Source organism: Chiloscyllium punctatum, chromosome 20, assembly GCF_047496795.1.
Source record: "Chiloscyllium punctatum isolate Juve2018m chromosome 20, sChiPun1.3, whole genome shotgun sequence".
In the NCBI taxonomy this organism is placed as follows: domain Eukaryota; kingdom Metazoa; phylum Chordata; class Chondrichthyes; order Orectolobiformes; family Hemiscylliidae; genus Chiloscyllium; species Chiloscyllium punctatum.
Window position 1 is genome coordinate 35,533,602 of NC_092758.1, and position 27,032 is coordinate 35,560,633.

At 42.0% G+C, this 27,032-nt stretch overlaps 1 protein-coding gene across 2 annotated transcripts; it reads left to right on the forward strand.

The window, feature by feature from the left end:
- The first annotated feature begins 1,078 nt into the window (after positions 1 to 1,078).
- On the forward strand, positions 1,079 to 22,555 carry LOC140492034 (cation channel sperm-associated protein 3-like). Of its 2 annotated transcripts, XM_072590684.1 has the most exons (7): positions 2,176 to 2,233; positions 5,887 to 6,117; positions 7,420 to 7,602; positions 16,428 to 16,568; positions 16,653 to 16,772; positions 19,058 to 19,215; positions 22,235 to 22,555. In XM_072590684.1, the coding sequence occupies exons 1-7, from the start codon at positions 2,204 to 2,206 to the stop codon at positions 22,347 to 22,349; spliced, it is 978 nt and encodes a 325-aa protein (XP_072446785.1). In that variant the 5' UTR covers positions 2,176 to 2,203; the 3' UTR covers positions 22,350 to 22,555. The 2 variants fall into 2 exon arrangements, with proteins under 2 accessions (XP_072446786.1, XP_072446785.1); XM_072590685.1 differs by lacking the exon at positions 5,887 to 6,117 and having other exon boundaries at positions 1,079 to 2,233.
- Positions 22,556 to 27,032: the final 4,477 nt, after the last annotated feature.

The window sequence follows — 27,032 nt, forward strand, 5'->3', positions numbered from 1 at the left end:
GGCACTATTTCATTTAGATAACAGATTATTTGGAAAATCGATTAAATGCCTTTCCTCTGGGGCTCGGCATTTTAAAGTCTGCTCCCCGTTCAGGAGACTGCCAGCAGGACACAGCGCATGATACCCTGCCCCCAACACCGCGTCCTCCTGACCCCCCCCATCTATCACTGCCCCCTCACCCCCCAGCACAAAACACGCAAGTGCCTGCACCCAACACCGCCCTTTCCCCGCCCCCAGTCCCATTCCCTGTCCCCAACCCAGTCCAACTCTGCCCTTGCCCCCCAACCGGGTCCAATCCCACACCCGCCCCCAACCCAGTCCAACCCTGCCCCCGCCCCAACTCAGTCCAACCCCACCCCCCCAAACCGATCCAACTCCCCCACATCCCCAACCCAGTCCCAAGCCCGGTCCAATTCCCTCCTGCCCCCCTACCTGGTCCAACCTCGCCCACACTCCCTCAACCTGGTCCAACCCCACCCACGCCCCCCCCAACCTGGTCCAACCCTGCCCTCGCCCCCCCCCAAACCAGTCCAACCCCACCCCCACCTCCCAACCCTGCCCCACGCCCCCCACCCGGTCCAACCCCAAATCCCCCCCCCCCCCCAACCCGGTCCAACCCTGGCCCCGCCCCCACCCCCCAGCACAAAGCACACAAGCCCCCGCCCCGCCACTCCTCCTCCATCTACCCCCACTCCCTCTGCAGGGCATCAGGACTGCACGCCATCAACAAGACTGCTGTTGCTGCAGCTGCCTTTGTTGGGTACGTCTCCAAATAGCGCACAGACACAGCCACGGCCAGACACACTACCTTTTACTGCAAATGTTTGATAGGTTCCACGTTTGCCCTGCACTGGACAATGTTGGAGAGATTATTCCTGGGAAGCGGGGTGGGGTTAGTGTACACTCCTCTGTAGAACTCCAGGGAAAGTGTGGGGATAGAGAGAGGGATGGAGGTCAGTCATTTGGACACAGTGCCTGTTTAATCATGTAACAAAAGACGCGATCACTGTTAGAAATACGCCTTTGATGTCATGTTTCCATCGGGAACTCGAGATTTCCATCGGATAATACGATTTTCGGATAATTGGTATTCAGATTATCAAGCTTCCCCTGTATTAGTGCTTTTACCATTATCAGGGAACCCTTTAAAAGACTGGTTCAGTGGCCTGTGCAGACTCGTCAAGAATCCAATGAAGTGAATGATTGAATTGAGACCCCAGATGAGGGACAAAAGCAAAGGCTGTGTTATGTCAAGTTAAAGTGATGCCACAACTGAGAAGGGGAAAAGCAAGTAACAGTCTGTCCCATTGGCACTGACATAGAGGACAAGGGTGAGAATGGAGATGAATTGAAACTGGAGGTGGTTGAGGTCCTCATTGAACCTACTACTACCTGGCTAACTGATACAGAAATACGACCAAACTAGATGGGGAGTCTAGAACCAGGGAACAGAGTCTCAGGGTAGCCCATTTGGGACTGAGATGAGCAAACATTTCTTCACTCAAAAGGTCATGAATCTCTGGAATTCTGTACCACAGAAGGCTGTGGAGGCTACATCAGTAAATACATTCAAGAAAGAAATAGATAATTTTTAGCTTTTTAAGGGCATCAAGGTGATCAACCACAATTCTGTGGAATAATGCAGCAGGATCAAAGAACCAAAGGCCCTAATCCTGCTCATAATTTTGCCACTTGTTATTGGTTATTTGCTAGAATGCCTGTACGTCACAATCAATTTCTTTTTATTGTTTACTCCGTTGCTGTGTACTATTCCATTCTAGAACTGTTCATTAAATTTGTTTTCTTAATGCTGCGATCTTTCACAGAAAAATAAGAGACTGCAGAATAATCTTTCTATGATATAGAGCAGTTAAAAGTCATGGCATTTTTTTGAGCAAGAAAGCAAATAATATTTCAGTATGCCTTTTGGGAAACAAATCTATCCATTGTTCAACAATGTTCATCAAGAGCAAACAAATTTTGACTTTCGAAAAAAGCGGTAAGTAAATCTAAGGTATGGGGCTTTTACTAACTTCGTAGAAGAAACTGACACTTACATTTTGTCTGAATCTCCTTTTCTAGGAGAGATAGTGTGTTTCATAACTATGTTAAAAGACTTACGAAGAGCTGGATTTTCAAAGGAATCATCTTCACCTCGATTTTGGCAAATTCCCTTTTCTTGGCACTTGAGACAGATTACCAAATGGCAAACAGGTTCTTTCTATTCTTTAATGTAAGAAAAGCATGATATTTTCAAAATATATTTACACAGTTGAATTTATTAGTACTTTCCTATTGTTTTGAGGGTATATGTCACACATTTCCTGTGGTTTCCCTATTAGAGTTGATAAGGGGGAGATAGTTGATGTAGTTTACTTGGACTTTCAAGTAAGATCCCACATAGCATACAACATTAAAGCACAAGGGTAGTGTATTGACATGGATAGAGAACTGTTTGGCAGACAGGAAACAAAGAGTAAGAATAAACACATCTTCTGAGAGGCAGCCAATGACTAGTGGGTTCCGCAGAAATCAGTGTTAGGACTCTTAACTATTCACAATATATATAAATGACTTAGATATGGAACTAAACATAATATCTCCAAGTTTGCAAAGGACACAAAACTGGGGGGGGAAGGTGAGCTGTGAGGAGGAAGCAGAGATGCTTCATGTGTAGCAAAAACACAAAGGCAGATTATTGTCTGAATTGTCATTGATTGAAAAAGGGAGAGATTCAATAAGACCTGGGTGTCCTTGTACACCAGTCACTGAAAGTAAGCGTACAGATGCAGTAGGTAGTGAAGAAGGCAATTGATATGTTGGCCTCCATAGTCAGTAGATTCCAGTACAGGGGCAGGATGTCTTACTGTACTTATACATGTCCTTGGTGAGAACACACACCAGAATATCATGTGAAAGGTTTGTCTCCTTATGTGAAGAAGGATGTTTTGGTTATAGTATAAGTGCAACAAAGGTTTACTAGGCTGATATCTGGGATGAGAGTGTGTTGCTGGAAGAGCACAGCAGGTCAGGTAACATCTGAGGAGCAGGAAAATCGATTTTTCGGGCTGGAGCCCTTCATCAAGAATGAGGCCTCATACCTGATGAAGAGCTCTGGCCTGAAACATCGATTTTCCTGCTCCTCGGATGCTGCCTGACCTGCTGCGCTTTTCCAGCAACACACTCTCAACTCTGATCTCCAGCATCTACAGACCTCACTGCCTGCTGATATCTGGGATGGCTTGACTGGTGTATGAAGAGAGACTGGATCCGTTAATACTATATTCACTAGATTTTGGAAGAGTAAGAGGGATCTCATAGAAACCTAGAAAATTGTGATAGTTCTAGATGAGGTGAACACACGAAAGATGGTCCTGAAGACTGGGGAGCTCAGAACCAGAGATAACAATTTAAGGATTTGGGGTAGGCCATTTAGGACTGAGATAAGGGGAGATTTCTTCATCAAGAGAGTGGTGAGCCTGTGGAATTTTCTGGCACAGAAAGTGGTTGAGGCCATAACACTGAATGTTTTCAAGAAGGAGTTAGACATAGGTCCTAGAGCTAAAGAAATCAAAGGATATGTAAAGAAAGCAGGAGCAGGGTAGTGAGATGGATGATCAGCTATGATCATATTGAATGATAAAACAGGCTTGGAGAGCTGAATCTGCTACTCTGGTTCCTGTGTTCTATGTTTCTATGTGATACATCACTACAATTACTAAGACCACTCTGAGCCAGTCACAAACAAGGGCAGTTAAATTGCATGCTGTTAGTTTGACCTTCACTGGGTGCTCTTGTGGTGCAGTGGTAGGGTCCCTAATCCTGAGGCAGGAGGCCTTGGTTCAAGTTCCAGCTGCTCCAGAGATGTGTGACAACATTGCTGAGCAGATTGATTAGCAAATATCTTACACCTTCACCTTCACTTAGACCTTCAAAACTCCTCAGTTTTATTGAGGAGCATGTTTTAATTTCAGTCCTTCCTATGAGATTAAAGTTCAAATTAGCACAGCTAGCATACATATACCAATCTAGTGAACACAGAGGATGACCAAAAGCTCCAAATAGCCTGGAATATAAGACTAGGGTACGTCACAACAAGTATTAATCCTGCAAGTGCAATAGGATAAGTTGTAGTAATGCCTAATATGCCATCGCTTGTTGGTGTAAATAAGTACTAAAAAGCAAAGTGGAGACTTGTAGAAGCATAAAACGGAATATAAAGGAAAAAAGCATAAGATTAATTGTCAATGGTTTTTGGGGCTATGTCCCTTTTGCAAAAAAAGTACTGACTTTTTAAAACTACATGAGTCATTTCTAATGTCTTGGACATTGACTTTTTTAAAAAAATAAGCAAGATTTCTGCTCACGTCAGTTTCTATTTCAGTTTTCTGGATTCATTATTTTTCTTTTCTTTCAAGTTTTTTCTATTGTTAACTGATATTCTGTATTTAATTAATGTTCAAGTTTTGAACAAAAGTTCCAACAGAAAATACATCCACTTTTGTTACCCGCAGATGAGATTTGGAGACAGCAAATTTCAAATGACTCATCTCCTTCAAAATACTGTCCTATATATCAGTCCCTCCTAATGAGCACTGTTGCAGTCACTCCCAAGAGTAACCAATCCAGAAGGTCCTCACCTTTTACCCCACCAACCTCCGGATACATCCCACCATCTTCCGTTATTTCTGCCACCTACAAACAGACCCCATCACCAGAGATGTGTTTCCCTCCCCACTCCTATCTGCGTTTTGGAAAGACCATTCCCTCCGCAACTCCCTTGTCAGGTTCACGCGCCTCACCATCCCCTCCCAGCACCTTCCCCTGCCACCGCTAGAAGTGCAAAACCTGCACCCACAACTCCCCCCTCACTTCCATCCGAGGTCCCAAAGGATCCTTCCACATCTGACAGAAAGTTACCAATACTTTCACCCATGTCATCTACTATATCTGTTGCACCCGACATGGCCTCCTCTACACTGGGGAGACAGGACGCCAACTTGCGGGTCGTTTCAGAGAACACCTCTGGAACACCAGCACTAACCAACCCCAGCACCCTGTGGCTGAACAATTTAACACCCTCTCCCACTCTGCCAAGGACGTGCAAGTCCTGGGCCTCCTCTGTCGCCAAACCATAACCACCCGACGTCTGGAGGAAGGAGAATGCCTCATCTTCCACCTTGGGATCCTCCATCCACATGGAATCAATGTGGATCTCACCAGTTTCCCCATTTCTCCTCCCCCCCACCTTATCCTAGTCTCAACTTTCCAACTTGGCACCGCCCTCTTGAACGGTCCTCCCTGTACATCTTCCTTCCCATCTATCCATTCCATCCTCCTCTCCAACCTATCACTTTCACCCCCATCTTCATCTGCCTATCGCATTCCCAGCTACCTTCCCTCTAGCCCCACCCTTCTCCTATTTATCTCTCAGCCCCCTTGGCCCACAAGCTTCATTCTTGATGAAGGGCTTATGCCCAAAACGTTGATTCTCCTGCTCCTTGGATGCTCCCTGACCAGCTGTGCTTTTCCAGCACCACACTCTTCAACTCTGATCTCCAGCATCTGCAGTGCTCACTTTCTCCTCACCAATCCAGAAGCTTGGTCCATATCAGGACGAAACATGTCAAATTAAACTACCTTTCTACTGAATCTCTCAAGTAATGGTAATAGGTTTTTGTCTTGATATTATTTACTAATGTAAAACAGGAAATGGCTTCATGATGATTGATCTGCTAACCTGTTGAAAGGGTACATTGAATTAAGACAACAGAATATGTAATTGGGAGTCCCCCAGCTATCAGGTGGAGAAGCAGGGAGGATGTGAGAATGTTGATGTCTTTAGAAATAATATTCTAATTCCATTCATTTGTTTCATTTGGGTAGGTAGCTGAACAGCTGTTCTTGGCCATTTACACAGTGGAGTTCTTAGTAAAGATTTATGTTGACCCAATCAAATATTGGAAGATTGGATTCAATGTGTTTGATTTCATCGTGCTCAGCCTATCCTTTATCCACCGTTTCCTTCCTGTCAGATTTAAACGCTCTCTGTATTGGCTTCATATAGTACGACCCCTCAGAATACTCAGGATAATCTCATTTATCCGTGGCTTACAGGTAAATAGCTTGGGTAAAGACCATGAAGTACATTAATTTTTAAAATTAATTAGAGGGATTTGAGCTTTCCTGGCTGGGTCAGTATTTATTACCCATCTCTAATTGCCCTTGGGAAAGTGTGACCAACCTTTATGAGTTAGATACACCCACAGCGTTGTTAAGGAGCGAGTTCCAGGATTTTGACATAATGACAAGGAAACAGTGATGTCCGTCCAAGTCAGGATGGTAAGTGGCTTGAAGAAGAACTTGCAGACAGTGGTGTTTACACATACCTACCCACTGTGTGTTTGGAAGGGGCTATTTCAGGAGTCTTGGTGACTTTCTGCGATGCATCGTGTAGATGGGTGCACACAATGATAACCAGCCTTGGTGGTTGGGAGTGAGTGAATGCCTTTGAATATGGTGTCAGTCAAGTGAGTCACTTTGACCTGGATGGTGTCAAGCTTCTTGACAGATGTTTGAGCTGTATTCATCCAGGTAAGTGCAGAGTATTCCATTACATTCTTGGCTTGTGCCATGTAAATGGTAGACAGGCTTTTGGAGTTAGGATGTGAGTGATTGGCTGCAGCATTCCTTGCCTCTGACATTGCAGCCACAGTATTTAAATGGCAAGTCCAGTTCAGTTTCTGGTCATTGCTGATCTCCAGGTTGATGCTAATGGGGATATCTTTGGTGCTAAAGTTATTGAGTATCAATGTGTGATGTTTAGATTCTCTCTTGTTTGAAATGGTCTTTGTGTGGCACATATGTTAATTGCCACTTGTCAGCTTAAGCCTGCATTTGGATGTTGACTGCTTTAGCAGCTGATGTGTTGCGAATGGGACTGAACATTGTGCAACCACCAGCGAACGTCTCCATTTCTGACCTTACAATAGAGGAAAGGTAATTGAAGAAGCAACTGAAGACGGCTGGGCCAAGGGCACTAGCCTGAGAAACTTGTATGGAGCTACCATGGAGTTAAAATGATTGACCTGAAACCACCACAATCATACTTCTTTCTGCTAGATAAGACTCCAACCAGTGGACATTTTGCTCCTGATTCTCATTGACTAGTTTTGCTTAGGTTCTTTGATGCCACACCCAGTTAAATTAGTCTTTACATCAAGGGCAGTCACTCTTACCTCACCCCTCGAGTTCAGTTCTTGTGTCAGTCTTTGGACCAAGGCTGTTTAGACTGTTTGAAGATATAAATGAAAGGTAAAATCTAGGAAGATTGATGTGAATTGATATTCAGGGTTTGATTACTTCTTAAAGTTACCTACAGCTCCTTTTGAAATGATAACTCTTGTTTCTGCTCTGTAGGTTCTGACTACTGCCCTGGTGAGCACATTGAAGAATGTTTTCTTTGTCCTGTTCCTCCTCTTTTTACTAATGACTGTTTTTGCACTGATTGGATATTATTTCTATGGAAACTCAGATCACGGCGATTTCAAAAACTGGGGTAGCCTCAGATCTGCATACTTCACACTCTTCAGTTTGGTAACGGTAATGAACCATTTTCAGCATTCTTTATATTGTTCAGGAACAAGCAATATAATGATAATTTCTCTTAAAATTCAGAAATGGTAATAATTCAAATATGTATAAGTCAGATTTTTTTTAGGATTTGACATGTAATTTGTTGGAAGGACTTTTTAATTTGAGGATTATGAGAACAACTAGTACTGCAGAGACTTGAACATACAGGACCAGATTTTTGTTCCTGCGTCAGACATGTAGAGGAAGGAGATTTCCTAGCTCTGTAAACCTGACCTTTAAAACTAGCTGCCTGCACGTAGTAGTATGTGCCATCACAGGGAGGTGGGAGCTGGATTGGGAATTGAGGCAATGTACCTGGAAATAGCTGAGGAGGTGCCTGGTTCCTGAGGTAGGAAAAGCTGCCTTTGGGCTTCAGTGCTGTGGTCCAAAATTAAAATAAAAGAATAAAATGTCAGAGCTTTCCCCACCCCCCCGTCTTCATCCCTTGCATCTCCTATGCTTCCCTTCACCCTCACACTCCCCATATCCCACCCATTCCAACCCCTGACACCTAATCCCCCCCATCAATTGCCCATGGTTCCTTATATCCACTTTGCCTATTTAACACTAACCTCCCTTTCCCCTTTATAAACCATGCCAACTTGCTCAGAATCTACAAGTGCCCCTACTCACATGAGAAAAAAAAGAGTTCTATACTTAAAGTTCAATTTTTAGCCTACGCTGTAACAGGAATAGCACTGTTGTCCATGGAACACATTTTGACAGATCAACACTTCTTGACAGGATGACACCTCTTGACAGATTTCAAAATTAGAAAGGGTCCATACAGCTTTTGCACACAGTCTTCTTCATAGTTAACAATCTCAAAGGATACCTGACCCGCCACCGTGGCTATCAGATGGCCCTCCCCACAACTGAAGCCTGAACCATTGCCCCATCCTAACAGCATCCCTGAACCCATGCACAAAGTTGTCCTGGGTTTCTGTCCAAGTGGCACCTCAGCTCTCGAAATGGATACCTTGGCTATCCAAATGAAATAAGCTAAGAACAGACCTGTTTTACTTGGTTTATTTTGAACTCTCCAGTCCTACACACCAGGGTTTGAGTGGAAACTTCTGATCGTTTAAAGAGTCATTTCAAATGATGGACCTTCATGTGTGTGAAGCAGTGAAGGAGAAGCACACTGTTGGAAGTATTATTGTTTCAGTGGCACATTCCACCCAAACTCCATTTGTACTCTCAGCTAGATATAAATCATTCCATTTGCCATTCCAGAGGAGAGTGGTGTTCTTTCTGATGCCCCACTGAACATTTATCTCTAAATTGATGATCAGTAAAGTTAAGCCCCTCTCCCAATCAAATTCATACTCACAGTTATCCCACTATTTGGAGGAAATTTGACTGCTGAGTGTAGATGCTTTACACTGAGGGAGTCCTAATGACATAAGAAGTAGGTGAGATGTCACATGACACTGAGTTATAATCCAACAGATGTATTTTAAATCACAAGTTATCGGGGCGCTGCTCCTTTGTCAAGTGATGAAGGAGCAATACTCCAAAAGCTTGTGATTTTAGATACATCTGTTGGACTATAACCTGGTGTCATATGACATTCTGACTTTGTCCACCCTAGTCCAATACCGGCATCTCCACATCATAAGAAATAGGAGCACAAGTAAGCTATTTCGTCCCTAAAGCCAATCTTGCCATTCAAAGATGCTAAACTGCCCCAAGGCTCAACTCTTCTTTTGTATTAATTTATCACCGTCTTCAATTCCCCTATATTTCAAACATCTGTCCACCTCTTTAAATATTTTTAATGATCTCACCTCTACAATTGACAAGGGTAAAGAATTCCAGATATTTACGGGCTGCCTGGAGGAGAAATTAGTTTGTATCTTGTTTATAATTAAATGTCCCCTTATTCTGTAACTATGTTCTCTAGTTTGAGATGTCCCCACCAACGAAAACATCTTCTCAATATCTACCTCGTCAAGCCCCCTCAAAATCTTGTATGTTTCAAGTCGATCAGCACTAATTATTTTAAAATCTAATGCATAAAGATCTGACCTGTTGTCTTGATAAGTCAACGCTTTCATTTCAGGAATCTTTTGAACTGTCTCTAATGAGAGAAAGTGAGGACTGCAGATGCTGCAGATCAGAGTCGAAGAGTGTGGTGCTGGAAAAGTATAGCCAGTCAGGCAGCATCCGAGGAGCGGGAGAATCGGCGTCTTGGGCTTAAGCCCTTCATTAGGAAGGCCTGATGAAGAGCCTATGCCCAAAACGTCAATTCTCCTCCTCAGATACTGCCTGACCGGCCGTGCTTTTCCAGCACCACACTCTTTGACAACTGTCTCTAATACCAATATATCCTTTCTTAAATACAACGATCAAAACAGTCTATTGTATTTCAAGTGCATCCTCACCAGCATCCAGTATAGTCATAACAAGATTTTCCTATTTTTTAAAACTCTAGCCTCCCAGCAGTGAAGGCCCAAAATTCCAATTGGCTTCTTAAATACTTGCAGCATTTGCATGGTAACATTTCATATTTCATGCACAAGAACACCCATACTCCTCTGTGTTGTAATTTTCTAGAGAGTCAATTTAAATAGATCAGTCTTATGATACTTCCGATCAAAGTGCATGACCTTACACTTTTCAACATTAAACTCCATCTGCCAGGTTTTTGCCCTCTCTCTCAACCTTTACAGATTCCTTATGTCCTCATCACTACAAACCTTTTCACTTACTTTCATATCATCAGCATACTGGATACATCGCATTCTGCCCTGTCTTCCAATTAATATAGATGGCGAATAATTGAGATCCTTGTGTATCTTGCAGTCTGTAAAAGACTCATTTATCCCAACTTTCTCTCCGTGCATTTTAACCAATCCTCAATCCAGTACAGAGGTACAGGAGTACAATGAAAAGTTTAAAACATTGCCTCTTATGGTGCCATCTTAGGTAGAAAGTATCTAGGTACAAATCTTAGATATTAAAAATGGAATAAAAAAGGAAAGTAATTGCATTACTTTACAGTGATTCATTGAATAATTTAGAAGTATGACATAGTTAAAAGGACAGACATTACAGATGTATAAACAACTTACAAATAAAGATTACATTATAGTAGCTCAGTACGATAATGTTTCCACCTGTGCCAGACCACAGTCCAACAACTGACCCCTCACCACTCCAAACTCCCTGCCTGCTCTCAGCTGCTCTCACGTACGTTTTCTCTGGGATTCTCTTCCCCGCAATAGCCTCAGCTCTGGGACTCACTTCCCTGTGACGGCCTCTGCTCTGGGACCAATCTCTGGGAATTCACCGGTGATGGTCTCCAACCTGGCACTCACCAGTGACAGCCCCCAATCTGGAATTGACTTCCCAGTAACAGTGGCCGCTCCGGGACTCACTTCCCCGCGACAGCCTCCACTCCAGGACTCACTTCCCTGGGACAGCCTCCACTCCGGGATTCTCTTCCCCGTGTCACCTCCAATCCGGGATTCACTTCCCTGTGTCACCTCCAATCCGGGATTCACTTCCCTGGGACAAGCTCCACTCCGGGACTCACTTCCCCGCGACAGCCTACACTCCGGGACTCACTTCCCTGGGACAGCCTCCACTCCGCGATTCACTTCCCCACGACAGCCTCCACTCCGGAACTCACTTCTTCGCGACAGCCTACACTCCAGGTCTCACTTCCCCGCGACAGTCTCCACTCCGGGATTCACTTCCCCGCGACAGCCTCCACTCCGGGATTCACTTCCCCGCGACAGTCTCCACTCCGGGACTCACTTCCCCGTGACAGCCTACACTCCGGGATTCACTTCCCTGGGATAGCTTCACTCTGGAACTCACTTCCCCGTGACAATCTTGTACCGGGATTCACTTCCCCATGACAGCCTCTGCTCCAGGATTCACCAGTGTCAGCCTCCAGTCTGGTGTCGCCTCCTCCATTCCCCTTCGGGTAATTTCAAGTTGTGTGGCACCTTATTGAATGTCTTGTGGAAATCCAAATTTACTACATCTACTGTTCCCCTTTATCAACTGCCCTTTTCATTTGCCTCAACAAAACCTCAAAGAGTCAAGAATTTTCACTCTTTTTTTGGGAGATTTAGATCACATCAGCTTACAGCAAATAGACAATTGACCATTGTTAATATGAGGGTTCGGGGAGTAGCAATATTATATGGAGTTAGCTATCAAGGTTACATTCATATTTAGCCCAATGCAGCACTGGTAATATTATGGACCTTGTTGTTTGAATAATATCTAAATTGAGAGGATGTGGGGATTTTGATGCACTGTAAAAGTAGATTATTCTAGTATCAGACAGTAAGCTAGAGCTCATTCCTGTAACAAACAAGTTTTTTCTGTGTGCATGTGTTTCTGTTACCAGGTTGATTGACATTGGTGGGTCATGAAAAGCCATTAATGGTGTTTTCATATGTGACCCATACTTTAGAGAGTCAAGAACACTGGAAACCTGGCTTGCCTGCTCTGTGTTCAATTCCCGACAGCAATCATGATTCAATATTTTGCACTAGTATTTTGTAAATCCTTAATTCCATCAGGTCGCACACTAGCTGTGGGTATCAAGGAGTAGTGCCTTCAATCGTGACAGAAGCTTAGTTGCAAATGTAAATCTGACCTACATTGAGCATCTTATCAACACCTGAAGTAGGAGTCTTGAACGCAAAGCCTTTATTCAATAACACCAATGACCACAAGATCCCGCAGCAGTTACAAGATACTCCTTGAATCTTTGGGAAAATGTAGAAATCAAAGCTGGAAGTGCTGCATGGAAAGCCTGGATTTTACAAACACAGCCATCTGGGACTAGAATCTCCTGAGGAAATTTGAAGCATCAACTCAATTAAAACATAAAAGACCCAGAAGGATCTTGACAACATGAATATGGAAAGAATATTTCAGTTATGGGAGAATCAAGAACTAGGGGCCGCTGATCACCATTAGAAACAGAAAGATGGCAAAAGGTTGGGAGTCTTTAGAAGGCTCTTCCTGAAAAGCCATTGGAAGCTGAATACTTAAATACTTTGAAGGCAGAACTGGAGAAAGTTTTATTCAGCAGTGGGGTGAAAGGTTATCAGTGGTAGACAGGAATGTAGATTTTGAGGTTACAATCAGATCAGCCAGGATCTCAGTAAATAATGGAGAAGGCCCAATGGCTGAATGGTCTATGCACAGAGTCATACAGTCATTTAGCACAGAAACATACCCTTCGGCCCAACTTGTACCATGCCTGCCAGGTTTCCTAAACTGAACGTTTGCCTTTATTTGGCCCATATCCCTCTAAATATTTCCTATCCATTAACCTGTCCACGTGTCTTTTAAATGTTGTGATTGTACTCGCCCCTACCACTTCCTCTGACAGCTTGTTCCATATATCCACCACCCTCTGTGTGAAAAAGATTGCCCTTCGGGTCCCTTTTAAATCTTTCCCCTCTCACCTTAAACCTATACCCACTGGTTTTGGACTCCCCCATCCTCGGGAAAAGACCTTTGCTATTCACCCCATCTATGCCCCTCATGATTTTATAATCCTCTATAAGGTCACCTCTCAGCCTACTATACTCCAGGGAAAAGTGTCCCAGCCTTTCTTGTCTCTCCTTATAACTCAAACTCTAAAAACTCGGTAACATCCTTGTATATCTTCTATGTACCCTTTTCAGTTTAAAACCATCCTTCCTATAGCAGGGCAACCAGCATAATATGTCAGACCACATTTAATGCAACCAGAATTAAATATGGTCTGACCAATAACATGATGTCCCAACTCCTGAACTCAATAAAAGCAACCATGCCAAGTGCCGCCATCACCATCCTGTCTACACATGATACCATTTTCATAGAACTGTGTAACTACACGCGTAGGTCTCTGTTCGAGTGCCTCAAGCTCTCCCATAAACTGTGTATGTCCTGCTCTTGTTTGTCTTGCTGAAATGCAACACCTCACATTTATCTAATTTAAACTCCATCTGCCATTCCTTGGCCCATTGGCCCAGTTGATCAAGATCCCATTGTACTTTCAGATAACCTTCTTCACTGTCCACTATACCATCAATTTGGTGTCATCTGAAAACTTACTGTGCCTCCTATATTCTCATGCATATCATTTATATAAATGACAAACAACAGTGGACCCAGAACCAATCCTTGCAGCACATCGCTGGTCACAGGCCTCCAGTCTGAACAACCTCTGCTACCACCCTCTGATCCTACTATCAAAGCAATTTTGTATCCAGTTGACTACTCCTCTCCTTGCTCATATGTCTGCATCAAACCCAGCAGAGATTGCAAAACTACAAGAAAACCAAGTGCTGTTGCTGTCAAGCAACTATGCAGATGCTTGGTAGTTATTGTCAGAGTATTGGTTTTGTCATCCCTTTAATCCTCAAAGTTCTTTTTTTACTCAGCATTACTCAGCATTTCTGTTTGGAAAAATGAGTTGATGGTCAAAACGTCCCTGTACTCCCATGTGTCAAATTACTCCAGCTGCTGCTTTACTATCAGAGTGAAAATGGTCGACAAATATTCACCTTTCATTATTTGGTTTTAATATCTGAGACTTCCATGGACTTAATATAGTACTAAAAGAGAACTCTGCTGATCTAAAAATAGCTGGTGTGATCACCTGACAAGCCTATTTGGAATATGCAAAACTGGAATTAAAATCGAGACACTGAAACTCAGCGAAGCTCCAAGAAATTTGCATGTCTTGTTTTACTCACACTTGGATGGTAAATTCACATATTTAGAGATAAAAGGTTGGCTGTAACAATCCAGTCGGATCAATGTCAGACACCAGTACTTGCTGATCAATAACAACCTTTGAGTTGCAAAGGACAGAGAAAGCAATGTGGACTGAAAACTGATGCTGAAAATTGCTTTCTTCCTCTCTGAATTTCAGAAACTAGCATCAGTGTAAAAGCAATTTGGGTACAAAGATAATTGTTCATCAAGAAATTAATGTTAGCTGAAAGCTTTGTATTCCTGAGGAAAACAGGACAGTAGCTAAAAGTTGAGACTCAGATTTCATTCTTAGAATTCAAGGACAATGAAAAACTTTAAACTCAGCTACCTTTACCTCCTATCTGTATAGACACACTCCCCTTTCTCCTTTTTAAACCTTTTATTAAGTTTTGTTTCTGAGCATTTGTTTTTTGTCTTATTTTCTTGTATTTAATAGGTAATAACAATCAAAATACGTTTACATTGGTTCTCCTTCATTTTTGATCTGGTTAACTAAATTCAGCTGAGTTCTAATGAAGGGTCACTGGGTCTGAAATGTTAACTCTGCTTTCTCTTCACAAAGGCTGCTGACTTGCTGAGTTTCTCCAGCAATTTCTGTTTTTGTTAATTGAAGAGTGTTAGATATGTGTGACTGATCATGAGGAGTTTAAAAAGTGGGGAGTTGACTTGACCCTCCTTAACTGCTGGTAACATTGAGGACAATTTCTGAGCTGCCTGAGGATGAAGATTACCCATGAGAGGAGGTTAGTATTCCAAGAAAACTCAGCAGTGGTCTCGACTTGGTCAGAGTCAATACTGACTCTTTTTAATATCTAAATTAACAACATCATCATGAAAACGTATTTACGCTAATGATACTGCTTTGATAACTCAGACGAAATCATTCCAGGACATGGAAGCCACTCTAAACCATGAGCTACCAAAAATGGATGAATATTTCTATGAGTGGAGACTGAAACCAAATGGAGGAAAGTCCAATGAGTCTGCATTTCAATTTGAAAATCACAAGGCATGCCACACCTAAAATACTGTCTTCTGTGGAGCAAATTTGTGACAGGACCCAAATCCTGTGTATGCTGGCATGACCCTTGACCATTCTCTAACAATGTCACCACCTCCCACCATTGTTGGAAAGACCAAGACATGAGTGGATGTCATCCAAAATCTCACCATTACAAGCTGGGATACGAAAAACACTATCCACAATCTTTCTGCCAAAGCCCTGGAGCTTTGGTCTTCTCAACAGCTAAGTACTGTGCACCCATCCGGGCCTCAGGTCATTACAACAGTCTCATTGATGCCCAACTTCCTCAGAAATATGGTTAATCTCTGGAAACCTGAGATCAACTCCAGTTCAGTGGGGGTTACCAGTCGTCTCAAATATCACCAGTCTCTCCATTCACTGGACACAGCAATGTCAAGTGAAATAACACACGCCAGCAGCAGCAACTTAGACTCCTCCCTCCACAGTGAACACTCCTCAACACTATACACCCCATCCCAGATCTCCATATATAACTGGCTCCTGCATGGTCATTTCTGCCATTCAGTTTCGGTTTAAGTTCTGGAGCCCTGCAGTCAAACATATTTTCAAAGGAAAATATTGTATAGCAGCCACCTTTCGACAGGGTCAGTGGAAGGCATGAGCAATTTCCTAGAGAAATCTTCAATGCCTGCCCTGATCATCTTAGTGAATAGTTTTAGCTTAGATTTTATGGCAGTCAACCCAGATAAGACTTTGATTGTGTAGCCACTTGCCAATACATGAATTTTGAATGGGTTTTCGGTGCTCCTTGTTATGCAGGTTTTAATATTTCAATGTAGGTTCAATGCTGATTTTTGTGGCCCATAGCTTTAAAATCATAGATTAGCAAGACCTTCTTTCCAATAACATAACAATGGAAAATATATTTCAGGGTTTTATGTAACTTGCAATGCAATGCATTGTTGTTTTGTTTATAGAAGGTAAAGATACTGTGGATGGAGAAAATGATCATTTTGTTGCAGTTATTTCTTACAGGGTGGTTTAAATGAGTTCTATTTTGCAGTTGGATGGCTGGACTGATCTTCAGGCTGAAACAGGCAAATTTGGCTTCGCGTCAAGTCGATTTTTTGTAATTGGTTTCATCTTACTGGGATGTTACCTTTTCTTCAACCTCTTTATTGGAGTTGTCATTATAAATATTCGGGTATGTTGATACTTATTTTTAACCACATGCTATTGAATACTTGTTCAGTAAAACCACCAAAATAAATTATATTATTATTTCTAGGAAACCACCACAGCATTTAATAAGGGACTCCAAACCGAACGAGAGACAATTTTGCTCCAAAAAAAACAGGCTATGTTACAGAGACAACAATCGCATATTGCAGATTTAATAGAGAAACAGGTAATGAATTCATTCTGATTCGACTGGAACTCTATGTTATAAAACAGGTGTGATTGCCAACTCCCAAATCTGGATTCATTACTTCTGAATGTTTATTAGAATAAACATTTGAATTGACTTGAGTGTGTATGCTGTAACATTCATATCATAAAGTACTGAATAGATTTTTTTTATCTATTCATGGTAAGTGTACATTGCTGGTTGGCCAACATTTATTGCTCACCTGTTGTTGCCTGTGAGAAAGTAGTGGGGTGCTGTCTTCTTGAACCACTCCAGTCCATTTGGTGCAGGTAGAACCATTTGGAGGGATTTCCCAGGATTTTGACCCAGCGACAGTGAAGGAACTGCAATATGTTTCTAATCATGGATGGTGAGTGACTTGGAAGTGAGTTTGCAGGTAGTGCTATTCCTGTATATCTGCTGCCCTTCTGCTTCTAGATGATGGTGATCATAGGTTTGGAAGGTGCTGCTGAAGGAGCCTTAGTGTTTTTCTGCAGTACATCCTGTAGAAGGTACATATTGAGCATTGGTGATGAAGGGATGTGGTGCCAATTAAGCAAGCTGTTTCCAACTGGCTATATTTTGTGTATGCAAAAGGAGAATGTACACCTGATTGTGACAAAGTTAAAAATCACACAACACCAGGTTATAGTCCAACAGATTTATTTGGAAACACTGGCTTTTGGAGCACTGCTCCTTCATCAGTTGGTTGTGGAATATAGGATTGTAAGACACAGAATTTATAGCAAAGGTTTGCAGTGTGATGTAACTGAAATTATATGTTGAAAAAATACTTAGAATGAGCTGCCAGAGGAAGTGGTGGAGGCTAGTACAAATGCAACATTTAAAAGGCACCTGCATGGGTATATGAATAGGAAGGGTTTGGCGGGATATGGGCCAGGTGCTGGCAGGTGGGACTAGATTGGTTTGGGATATCTGGTTGAGATATCTTGTTGGCATGGACGAGTTGAACCGAAGGGTCTGTTTCCAAGCTGTACATTTCTATGATTCTATGATTCTATAATCTGGTATTGTGTGATTTTTAACTTTGTACACCCCAGTCCAACACTGGCACCTCCAAATCATGACAATCAGGAGTCCTGTAATATGTTTGCATTTTCCTAACTGGAGATCCCACTAGCTTTCTGAACAACGTTAGTGAACTAAACCAGTCTCTAGAATTAGCTTGGACCTTTTGGGTCTGCATGGTTCAAAACACCAATGTGTGGCGTGTGCTCGGTGAATCAACATTTTGCAACCTTTCTAATATTTAGAAATGGTATGCTGGTCTCACCAGTTATCCGATGTGCATGAAGATGTCCTTTACCTACAGGTACCTGAAGATGGCAGAGCAAAATAGGTAAGTGGTAAAGAAAGTATATAGGATGCTTTTCTTTATTTGGAGAGGTACTAAATAAAAGAGTAGGAATGTAATGCTAAAACTATGTAAGATGCTAATTAGGCGACAGCTGAAGAATTGTATACAATTTTGGTCACTATTATAGGAAGAACATAATTATTCCAGGGAGAGTACAGACAAGATTTACAAGAATATTGCTGGGGATCGAAAATAACAGCAATGAGGGAAGATTGGAGAGATTAGGGTTATTTCATTGAAACAGAGGAGGCTGAGGGGTGACTTAATTGAGGTATGCAGAATAATGAGGGACTTGGGTAAAGTGTACATTGACACCTGTTTCCCCGAGTGGAAAGGAGAAAATGAGACTGCAGATGCTGGAGAGTCAGAGTCGAGATGTGTGGCACAGGAAAAGCACAGCAGGTCAGGTAGCATCCAAAGAGCAGGAGAGTTGATATTTCTGGAATGTGCTCCTGAAGAAGGGCCTATGCCCGAAACGTCGACTCTCCTGCTGTTCGGATGCTGCCTGACCTGCTTTGCTTTTCCAGCACCACACTTCTCAGCTTTCCTAGTGGAGCAATGAACACAGATTTAAGGTGATTGGTAGAAGGATTAAAGGGGACATTTTTTACCCAGAGAGTGATGGATGTCTGGGATTCGGTGCCCAGTTTGCTGGTTGAGGCAAAATCCCCAACTCATTTAAAAGAAATCAGGATCTGAAACGCTCAACTTGCAAAACTGCTGACCAGGTGTTGGGAAGTGGGATTAGAATAAGCAGCCAGATAGTTCAGCTGGCACAGACAGAATGGGTTGCTGGCCTTTTTTATTGTAATGTAATGATTTGATGGTTCTTTCCAACTCCAGACAGAAGAGAAATTTTCAAATGAGAGAAAGTGATGGACTATCTCTTTTTTGCCTTTTCTTCCAGAAAACCAGCCAATTTGAAAGTTTCAGTGAAATAGTAGAGAAGGTCAAGCAGACTTTGCGACATGATGATTATGTTTTGTTGGATGATTTATGTTCAAGTCTGTCATTCATTGATATTTACTTCACGAGCCTTGATGAACAGGATAATACTCTGTACAAGTGAGTAAGAGATTCCATGTCAGAGAAATCTGGCTAACATGCTGCATGTTATATAAAACTTTGCAGGTTCATGCACTCCATATGCGTAAGAGAATACAGGTTCATGTGCCATCCACTTTCTCAGCTCAAAATTCCCAGTGACCCATTCTCAGGGTTTTGCCTTGATTACACGAGACACATGAGAGTCATCTGCAGTTAGTCACAGTTCATGTTTGCTTTCTCTGTCTTTGGGTGCCCTTGAATGTTATGCTACGTTAAAAGTGCCTTTAGAAATGCAAGCTGCTGTTGTTGGCAGTTTGCCTGGATTTTTTTTTCATTGCCTCCCTCATACAACAAGGTTATGGACTCAGTGAAGAGTTGAACTGATGTTTTCAAGAGATAAAATTACATGTTTGGAATGAGCTAGGAATTTGGGAAAGAAGTGAATTATGCAAATAAGAAATCAAAGGGAAAGATGCAGTGGTGAAATGTTCAGAGCTGTAGAGCATGGAAACAGACCCTTCGGTCCAATTCATGCAATGCTGACAAGATATCCTAAATAAATCTAGTCCCATTTGCATCAGAGCAGCAAGAAAATCAATGTTTCCGGCCAAAGCCCTTCAACACACTTCTGACCCTTGTCTGGAAATAGGTCTGCACCCAGTATCCATTAATGTTTATGTATGGCAAGGCTATCACAATACAAAAGCTGCCTTCTGTGGTATCAGAGCCATACAGTCATATAGCATGAAAACAGGCCCTTTGGTCCAACTAGCCCATCCAACCATAAACTAATCTAGACCTGACTGCCCACACTTGGCCCATATCCCTCCAAATATATCTTATTCATGCATTTAACTAAATGTCTTTTAAACTTTTTAGCTATCTCTGCATCCACCACTTCTTCTGGAAGTTCATTCCTCATAAGTACCATTCTTTGTGTAAAAAAGTTGCTCCCCGTGTCTTTTTTAAAAATCTTCCTCCTCTCACCTTAAAAATATGCCCCCCAGTTCTGTGATGCTGCTTGCAGATAATTTTGTTTCTAAAGAAAATAGCAAGGCTGTGTTTCTCTGAGCTCCTCTTTTACCTTCTGAATGCCCTTCCCCTCCCCACCTTCCAACCCTCCAACAAGCCTTATAACAAGTCATGGAGTCATGGGAATGTAGGCCTACTGGTTAAGTAAATGAAGTTATCCTGTATATTTATGAAATGCTGGTTTGGCTCCAGCTAGAGTATTGTTCCCAATTCTTGGTAGCACAAGAAGAGCACAAACGCTTTGATGGATGTCATGATGAATGTACTAAAGCTATTTATTAGGATGGCTCAAGCAATTCAGTTATTAACAGTTAAATGGTAGCCTATAGAAATCAGGAGTATTGCCTTAGAGCAGAAAACGTCTATAAGCAAATTTGATGGAAGTGTTTAAAATTATGAAAGGAAAACTAAAAAGAGTGTTCCAGTGGCTGAACTGTCGATAACTAAAGCGCCCAGACTTAAGATGATTTAAGGCAAAAGAACCAGTGCCAATATAAGGAAAAAACATTTCTTTACACAATGAGACTTTGAATTTGAAATTAAATGCCAGATAGAGTCGTGGATACAGCTTCAACTCAACTTCATAAGGGAATTAGATAAATATTTGAAAGGTTAAAGGATGCAGGGAAATTGGGAAACAACAGGAGAGTGGGGCTGACAGGAAACAGCCAGCACAGAATCAATGGGCTGAATAGCCTGCAACTTTGCTGTAATATATGATTCTTCTATCATGTGTCTGATCAAATGGCAGTTTGGTAGAAGTCAAGATGAATGGCTTTTGCCCGAAACGTCGATTCTCCTGCTCTTCAGATGTTGCCTGACCTGCTGTGCTTTTCCAGCACTACTATAATCTTGACTCTGATCTCCAGCCAATGCAGTCCTCATTTTCGCCTAGATTGGTAGGCACGGTGGCACAGTGGTTAGCATGGCTGTCTCACAGCGCCAGAGACCCGGGTTCAGTTCCCGCCTCAGGCGACTCTCTGTGTGGAGTTTGCCCGTTCTCTCCGTATCTGCGTGGGTTTCCTCCGGGAGCTTCAGTTTCCTCCCACACTCCAAAAATGTGCAGGTTAGGTGAATTGGCCATGCTAAATTGCCCATAGTGTTAGGTGAAGGGGTAAATGTAGGGGAATGGGTCTGGGTGGGTTGCACTTCGGCGGGTTGGTGTGGACTTGTTGGGCCAAAGGGTCTGTTTCCACACTCTAAGTAATCTAATCTAATCTGAAAGTGTCTATTATTATGAAGGATTCTAATAAAATATACAAAAATCTTTCTAAGGGTCTAGAACAAACAAGATGTAGGTATAAAATCAAACATTGCAAATAAAGGACAGACTGTGGGAGAAACATTTCACATGGACTGCTATGAAATCCATGACCACGGTTAATGATTAAAAGAGATACCATGTCAACATTGAACAATATGACAGGTGGAAATGGCTATGGGATCAGGATGGGTGCATGAATTAGGAATACTGTCCAGGTACAATGGGAAAAAGCATGGAATGAATGGGATGAGTGGCCTGATATCATTTTATAACTTGAATGTAAAATGAAGGTATAAATTAACTAATAGGAAAAGCAGAAAAATGTGAATGAAAATACTTAACCAATGTGGAAGAAGAATATTCAATGCGTAGACAACAGACATAACGTTGACAGACATGGAAGATTTATCTTAAGAGCGTTCAAAGAGTTAGAGGATGACAGGTTACAATAAATCTGTTGAATTCCTGATCAAAGTTATAATATCACAGAAGCAAGTTATCTCCCCTCAAGAGCCCATCACAAGGTATCTTCTTTGTGATGCTTTAGATTAAGAATATTGACAGTAAGCTAGGAACAAACCATGTATTCTTCCTGTTCAGCTACATAACGTGCACTATGAATAGTCTTTAATGGAATGAAATGATGAGGAAAGAACTATGAGCCCTTTCTGACTAGTAAGAACTTCATGACTTGGTTTTTAACAGATTGATAACATGTTATTTGTTTCTTCTATATTTTAGATTACAGCAGCTTTACTTTGAAATATCATATGTTCTGGGTAACTTGTTGGAAGTTGATCGTCACCAAGAACATTCTGAAAAGAAGGGTGGAGATGGGGCAAATAAGCCTAATTAAATAAAGAAGAAAACCCTACATGCTTAGAAATATTATTTTACAAATTGTGTACTGTTTAATCAGATAATTTGGATGAATTGACAAGCATTTCAATTTTTTGAGAACTTCTATAATTGTCTATCAAAGGACATTTGGAAACTAGCTCTAAATAACATTGTACTCTGTCTTCATTTACTTTCTTTCCAGCCTTCAGCAAAGTACAGTCCTTCCAGACACAAAATTAGAAATTGATTAAAAAACTCAGCAGGTCTGCCAGCATCTGTGGAGAGAAAACAGAGTTAACATTTTCTCTCCACTGATGCTGTCAGACCTGCTGAGTTTATTCAGCGATTTCTGTTTTTGTTTCTGATTTCCTGCATCCACAGTTCTTTGTTTTTCTTTTCATAGTTCTTTCAGATTATTTTGTTCATTCTGGGCAAGTGCTATTATGATTCTATACTATATCCAGGTGAATATGCATTTTGATTTTTCTTTGTTGATACACTTGCCAATGTTAAAAGTGGAATTCTCAACATCAATGGAAATTTGATTTTATCATTTTGATGTGATATATTACAAGGAGATTTATACAGTGGATGCATAACCTAGGATCTCTCAAATGTTTGAAGAATTGATTTTGCATTAATCAGTCATAAGCACCAGGGACCCGAGTTCAATTCCCGCATTGGGTGACTGTCTGTGTTCAGTTTGCACGTTCTCCCCGTGTCTGCGTGGGTTTCCTCCGAGTGCTCCGGTTTCCTCCCACAATCCAAAGATGTGCTGGTCAGATGAATTGGCATGATAAATTGCCCATAGTGTTAGGTGCATTAGTCAGGGGTAAATATAGGGTAGGGGAATGGGGCTGGGTGGGTTGTTCTTCGGAGGGTCGGTGTGGACTTGTTCGGCTGGAGGGCCTGTTTCATACAGTAAGGAATCTAATCTAATCATCTAATCTGTCAGGCCACTTGCTGACATTTGGTCAGAAATGTCCTCCAACTAAATATGGAAAAGATTGAAGCTATTGTCTTTGGTACACTGGAAGAAACTCTGTTCCTTAATTACCAACTTCACTCCTCTCTCTGATGGCTGTCTGAGCCCGATCCTAACTGTTTAAACCTTTAATCATATTTGGCCTTGAGGTGAGTTTCTAACCACGTGCCAGTGCCATCACTATTTCCACTTCTGTAGCATCACCAATGCTCCCCTGCATCCAAGCTCATCTGCTGTTGAAACCATCATTCATGCCTTTGCTTGTCTCCTGGCTCGAAGCCCAAATTCTATCCTTTATAGTCATGGGGTCATTGAAATACTCTGCTGTCCATGTCCTAATGTGCACTAAGTACAGTTCACACATCACCCCCCCCCCCACTTGGCTTCTTTTCAGTAACCCCTCAATTTTAAACTTTTTATACTTGTTTTCAGCTCTCATCATGGCCTTGCTCCTCTCTATCACTCCAACCCTCTAGGTTTTCTGCAATCCTTTAATTTCCTTCTTGATTTTAACCATGCCACTATTGGTGGCCATGCTTTCAGCTGTCAAGATCCTTAACTCTGGAATTCCCTCCTTAATTCTTTCTGCCTCTCTTCCCATAGGGTACTTTATAAAACCTAAGTTTGGTCACCAACACTAATGCATTAGGGTTGTAATACATGCTTCAGTGTCAAATTTCTTTGATTGTGTTCCTGTGAAATTCCCTATAATATTTTACTACTTTAAAGGAGCTAAATTAATAAATGTTGTTTTGTCGGTGGATTTGCTGAGCATTCTGCTGCCCTGGTGTTGCTGGTAAATACTGAGGCCCAAGTTAATTGTCTTTTGTTTCTTTAGTCTCTTCTCGGTGCTGTGATTCCTCTCCCAACAGTATAGTTGTGCAAATTGCATAATACAACTAGAATGTTACGTACCTTTCCAGGGTATCCAGTAACAGTCTTGGGACCAAACCAGCAAGGGGAATTGTTGAGTAGTTAAACAGTACATTTAATATAGCACTTAGTGCAGGCGAATGCCTTATTATATTTCTTTCGAATTGCAGCTCTGAGATTTCACATTAATGTCATTTGCCAGGACTCCAAAGGATTACTGGATTCACATGATTGACTTATCTAGGTTATGATGACCTTTAAACAATGGTGTAGATTGATTGTTCCTGGCAGCTTCCGGATACGTGGAATCTATCTGAATGATGCAGTTTCAATGGTTACATGTCACCAAACTGCTACTATGAAAAAGTGAACTATCTAATTTCTCTGTTCAGGTGTAAGCCCACAAATCATTTCCCAGTCCTGTCTTGTGGTGTCTTTTGCAGTCCCCCCTCTTTCATGTCTTTCTCCCCAAACCTTGCTGCACCTCCAACCCTGGCATCCTTCATCCCCTTCTTTTGCCGTTCCCTGTTGTTTGCTGATCTTCATCTTTCTTCCATCTTTGTATGACCGTTGCTTCTTTTCATATTTCTCCACTCCTACATTGTTATCACTGTGAGCCTTGCTCATTAGACATTACCAGATGTAGTAGACATATTAGAACACAATTGTAGCATTCTGTATTAAACTAATAGGACACAGGTATTTGAGCTTACAAACATTTGGGTCTCAACTTCTTTGTTGCTTTTCCCAAGTATGTGGAAACCTGGGTCACTTAAAATAATTCCAGATCTATTACCAGGACAATGATGTGGAAATGTATTGTGTGTGACTTAGTTGGCCATTGGTGTTTTCATTGAAAGAAGAAACTAGGAGCGGGAGTAGGGGCCCTTCAAGTCTCCTGTACCATATGATGAAGGTCAATTCTCTATCTCAACGTCATAGTGTCTTTTCCTCCCCATACCCTTGATGCCATTATAAGCTAAAAATGTATCTATCTCTTTTTTGTTTATATTAAGTGAGTTGAATACACAGCCTTCTGTGGTAAACAATTCCACAGGTTCACCATGCTTTGAATGAGGAACATTTTCCTCATCTCAGTCCTGATGGTCTGTCCCAAAGCGTAAGAATGTGTCTCCTGGATCTAAACTCCCCAATCAGGGAAATAATCCTCCCTCCATCTAGTCTGTCTGACCCTGTTAGAATTTTATACTTTTCAATCAGATCCCCTTTCATCCTTATAGACTGTGATGAATGAAGGCCAGTCAAGTCAATCACTCCTCATAAGACAATCCTGACATCCCCAGTATCAGCCTATTGAAGCTTCCTCTATACCAAGTATATACTTTCTTAGGTAAGGAGACCAAAGCCACTTGCAATACTCCATGTGTGGTCTCACCAACGCCTTGTATAACTAAGAATTCAGGATAACTCCAATTGTCTTGTACTGAATGCTAATGTATCATTTGCCTTCCTAATTGTTTGCTTCACCTGCTTGTCACCTTTCATTGCCTGGTGTACAAGAATACCTGATCCCTTTGAGCATTCACACTTCCCAATATATCACCATTTAAATAATAATCTTCCTCCCTGTTTTTTCACACCAAAGTAAATAACTTCACATTTAGTCACATTATAGTGCATCTGCCATGTGTTTGTCCACTTGTTCAACTTTGAAGCCTCCTTACAGCCTTCTCACAACTCACAATCCCACCCAGTTTTGTATCATGAACAAACTTGGAAATGTGACATTTGGTCCCCTCATCCAGGTCATTTATATAAATCATGAATAGCTGGATCCCAATACTGAACCTTAGGTATCCCATTAGTCACTGCCTGCCACTCCAAAAAAGATCATTTGTTCCCGTTCTGTTTGCTGTCTGTCAACCAATTCTTGATTCATGCCAATATTATACTCCTTATCCCATGGGCTCTAACTTGGCCCACTAATCTCTTATCAAACCTTATCAAACGCCTTCTGAAAATTCAATTAAACGACACCCTGTGGTTCTCTTATCTATTCTACAATTTCCTTTCTGAAGAAACTGAAGCAGATTTATTTAAGCAAAATTTGGCTTTCATAAACCCAAAATGGCTTTGTCCAGTCCTATTAATACAAATGGTTTGACATAGACCAGAAATAACTAAATAATCTTGATCTCATTAAGTAAGCACTGGTAAAGTGTACAATCAGGGGTCAGTGAAATACCTGCTCCTGCAATGACCTACAACTATTAAAGCCCCCAAGGAATCTAGCTTTTACACTTTCTTGTTATGTTTTGTTGGACTGCAGTGGAAGAAAGATTGGATAAGGCCTGAAAAGGGTATGGGGTTTGTGGTGTGCGATTGACCAATCCACCTTTGATCCATTGTTGGAATCAAACTTTGTGCAGTCTACTAATTTACATATTCACATACCTGCATGCCTCAGTACGGGTTACAAGTCAGTGAAAGGCACCAGTTCCACCACAGAACACACCAGATGGCCTCCTTCTTTAGAGACCTCAATTTCCTTTCCCACGTGGTTAAAGATGCCCTCCAATGCATCTCGTCCACATCCCGCACCTCTGCCCTCAGACTCCAACCCTCCAACCAAAGCAAGGACAGAACGCCCCTAGTGCTCACCTTCCACCCTACCAACCTTCGCATAAACCAAATCATCCGCTGACATTTCCGCCACCTCCAAAAAGACCCCACCACCAGGGATATATTTCCCTCCCCACCCCTTTCCGCCTTCCGCAAAGACCGTTCCCTCCGTGACTACCTGGTCAGGTCCACGCCCCCCTACAACCCACCCTCCCATCCTGGCACCTTCCCCTGCCACTGCAGGAACTGTAAAACCTG